At 56.1% G+C, this 3,551-nt stretch overlaps 1 protein-coding gene across 4 annotated transcripts; it reads right to left on the bottom strand.

The window, feature by feature from the left end:
* Positions 1 to 1,220: 1,220 nt before the first annotated feature.
* LOC104268728 (actin, alpha skeletal muscle) lies at positions 1,221 to 3,399 on the bottom strand. Of its 4 annotated transcripts, none has more exons than XM_009874442.1 (6): positions 3,263 to 3,399; positions 2,785 to 3,109; positions 2,491 to 2,652; positions 2,090 to 2,281; positions 1,785 to 1,966; positions 1,221 to 1,636 (listed from the first exon to the last, which is right to left on the bottom strand). In XM_009874442.1, the coding sequence occupies exons 1-6, from the start codon at positions 3,389 to 3,391 to the stop codon at positions 1,493 to 1,495; spliced, it is 1,134 nt and encodes a 377-aa protein (XP_009872744.1). In that variant the 5' UTR covers positions 3,392 to 3,399; the 3' UTR covers positions 1,221 to 1,492. The 4 variants fall into 4 exon arrangements, with proteins under 4 accessions (XP_009872744.1, XP_009872745.1, XP_009872746.1 ...); XM_009874443.1 differs by having other exon boundaries at positions 2,785 to 2,980; XM_009874444.1 differs by having other exon boundaries at positions 3,270 to 3,395.
* Positions 3,400 to 3,551: the final 152 nt, after the last annotated feature.

The following is a 3,551-nucleotide window of genomic DNA, read 5'->3' as shown; positions in this document are numbered from 1 at the left end:
CCCTGAACATTCTGTGATTCTGTGATTCCTTTGGGACAGGGCTCCAAAAATGTGTACTCATGTATGGATCTCACTTTAACACAGGTAAATCCATCCAAAATGTAGAACAAGTGCACTCTTAGCATAGTCACAGCAAAGCGACAAAACTGAATAGGCTGGAAGTTTAGCTAAAAATCTTCTTTTTTTTTTTTTTTCCCAGCACTGCCAATCTCCTGCATCAAAGGGATACTCCAAAACTCAAGCACTGCTTTCCTGCCAGGGTCCTGTGCTCCAGAAGTGCTTCTCCTCCAAAGGCTGCCTCCTCTTGCACGTGTGCCCTGACCGAGGCAGCTGCAACAAGCCTGGCAGGGCTTTAGGGTGGCTCCCTGAGGGACCTGAGAGCCTGTGGAGGGTGGGCGGGGCAGCGGGGGGTTTAATGCAAGCAAAGGGGAACCCTAGAGCCCCTCAACACCAGTGGAGAGAAGTAAGAGAGGAAGGGGCAGCTTCCCCACCTCCCACCCTTCTTTGCCTCCTCATAAACAAAAAAGGCAGGAAAACTCCTGTGGCAGGGAAAAGTCCCTGGGGGTTTCCTTGGGGCTCCCAGGGAATCCCTGTGTGAAAGGATCTGGCCCTGCAGTGTGAGGTCCGGGAGGGCGGAGGAGGGGGTGGTCCCTTCACAGGCAGCTCCTTGTGTGTGACCACTTGCAAGGGCAAGCGTGTCAGGCAGGGTGAGGAAGTGGCCCCGGCTGCCCTCACCTCCCCAGGGACAGCCCGACGGCAGGCAGGTTTCCCATAACTGGAGTGGAAAGCTCTTTATTTAACCTGCACCCGCCACCTGCCCTCAGCCCCAGCCTTGCCCCTGTCCATCACGCCTTGGAGCTGCACCAGCATGCCAGGGCTACTTTTCTGGCAGGCCGAGCCAAATAAAATTCTTTGCAAGCTAAGGCTTTAGGTAACCCTCTCCCCACCCCTGGGGGGTCTAGAAGGAGCATGTTGCAGAGCAGCAGGCACCCGCCTCGCAGTGGCGTGATGCAACACGCGGCCACTGGCATTGCTGAGCTGTCCACAACCTCAGCAAGTGACACGTTGGTGGCACTTCTGGCTGGGACCCTGTCCCCTCCCCAGTTCTGCTCCTGTCCAGGGAGCTCCAGCCCCATCACCCACTGCCCTCACTGTCAGAGGACACACGACGTCAGCAAGCAATGGAGGGACCCAAGAAAATGACAACAAACAGCTGCATGAGGGGTGTGACAGAATGACTGATGCTTTAATGCTTCTTGAAGTTTTTTGTTTCCTTCCATAGGGCATTGGTTTTAAAAACAAACAAAACGAGGTAAAATAAATTAATTTATGTACACTTTACATACACTGTGTCACGTGGAGCTTTGCAGCAATAGTAACCAGAAATTGTTACAAAATAGAAAGTTACATGGCTGTTGCAGGTCCTCGCAGCCTGCAACCTAGAAAGGCTGTCATCCCGAGCGCCGTTGGCAAACCGATCGTGTAAACATGTTTAGAAGCATTTACGATGGACAATGGATGGGCCGGCTTCATCGTATTCCTGCTTTGTGATCCACATCTGCTGGAAGGTGGACAGGGAGGCCAGGATAGAGCCACCGATCCAGACAGAGTACTTACGCTCAGGTGGGGCAATGATCTAGAAGAAGCCAAGAGAGCCAAGAGTCAGAAAACCAGCAACAGCCATGGGCGATGGGCACAGAGACTTGAGCAGCCCTGTGCACTGTTTGCAGGAGGGCAAAAAGGCATCTCCTCCTGCACCCAGGTCCTTCATCTTCCAGCCTTACCTTGATCTTCATCGTGCTGGGGGCCAGGGCTGTGATCTCCTTTTGCATACGGTCAGCAATACCTGGGTACATGGTGGTACCACCAGACATGACGTTGTTGGCATACAGGTCCTTCCTGATGTCAATGTCACACTTCATGATGCTGTTGTAGGTGGTCTCGTGGATCCCTGCGGACTCCATGCCTAGGGACCATGACAGGGAGGGTGAGAAAAGCAGGTGGGAGTTAAGTGCCAAGCGAGAGCTCTAAGGGAGGACTTGGGAGAGAGGATGCCAGAGGAGGAGAGAGGGAGGTGGGGCACACACACCAATGAAGGAAGGCTGGAAGAGGGTTTCTGGGCAGCGGAAACGTTCATTGCCGATGGTGATGACCTGCCCATCAGGCAGCTCATAGCTCTTCTCGAGGGAGGAGGAAGAGGCAGCAGTGGCCATCTCGTTCTCAAAGTCCAGAGCCACATAGCACAGCTTCTCCTTGATGTCACGGACAATCTCGCGTTCAGCTGTCAGGAGAGAGCAAAGGCATTAGTCAGGGCACAGGAGGAACAGGGAACGCTTACATGTCCTCCTCCATGTCTCTGCTGGGACTTCAGACTCCCAGCCACACACAAACTCCCAACAGGGAGTGCTCATGGGGCTTGTAATGGGGCTAAAGGCTGCAGCATCCCTGGAGGGAGGGGGAGAATATTTTGGGGGAAGGAAGAGTGCTTACCTGTGGTGACGAAGGAATAGCCACGCTCAGTCAGGATCTTCATCAGGTAGTCAGTGAGGTCCCGACCAGCCAGATCCAAGCGCATGATGGCATGGGGAAGCGCATACCCCTCATAGATGGGGACATTGTGTGTCACACCGTCACCGGAGTCCAGCACGATACCTGAGGAAACAAGAAGCAGCCACCTGAGACGCAGCCTGCAAAAAGCCCTGCCCTGGCGGGCAGAGCATTGTCAGCCATGAGTCCTGGGCGTCCTCACTTGGGGCAAACGGCCAGCAGGACCCTTGCACTCACCAGTGGTACGGCCAGAGGCATACAGGGACAGCACAGCCTGGATGGCCACATACATGGCAGGGACATTGAAGGTCTCAAACATGATTTGGGTCATCTTTTCACGGTTGGCTTTGGGGTTAAGGGGGGCCTCAGTGAGCAGGGTGGGGTGCTCCTCAGGGGCAACACGCAGCTCATTGTAGAAGGTGTGGTGCCAGATCTTCTCCATGTCGTCCCAGTTTGTGATGATGCCATGTTCAATGGGGTACTTCAGGGTCAGGATACCTCTCTTGCTCTGCGCTTCATCTCCTACATAGGAGTCCTTCTGACCCATACCCACCATGACACCCTGCGGGGGAGAAAAAGGGGTGCTCAGCAACCTCTCCGCGGGTGGCAGCACGGGGCTCCCCAGCAGCCCCCTCCACGCAGAGGGCCGGAAGCCAGCAGGGACCCGCACTCATGGCTGTGGCTGAGCTTGTGGGGAAGCTTGGAGTGGGATGGCGCCATACCTGGTGCCGACCACGATGGAAGGGAACACGCCCCTGGGGGCGTCATCCCCGGCGAAGCCAGCCTTCACCAGGCCGGAGCCGTTGTCGCACACAAGCGCGGTGGTCTCGTCCTCGTCACACATGGTGTCGGCTGTCTGCCAGGGGCACAGGGGCACGGGCTGAGCCTCGCACAGAGAAGGAAGGGGACGAGCGAAGGAGGAGGACAGGGGGCGGCGGGGGTCCGGGGCTTACCTAGGCTGGCTGCGGGCTTAGCGCGTCGGGCAGAGAGGCCTTCCCGCTCCT

This window comes from Apaloderma vittatum, unplaced genomic scaffold, assembly GCF_000703405.1.
Source record: "Apaloderma vittatum isolate BGI_N311 unplaced genomic scaffold, ASM70340v1 scaffold26978, whole genome shotgun sequence".
NCBI classification, from domain to species: domain Eukaryota; kingdom Metazoa; phylum Chordata; class Aves; order Trogoniformes; family Trogonidae; genus Apaloderma; species Apaloderma vittatum.
This window is presented reverse-complemented; position numbering and strand designations above follow the sequence as displayed.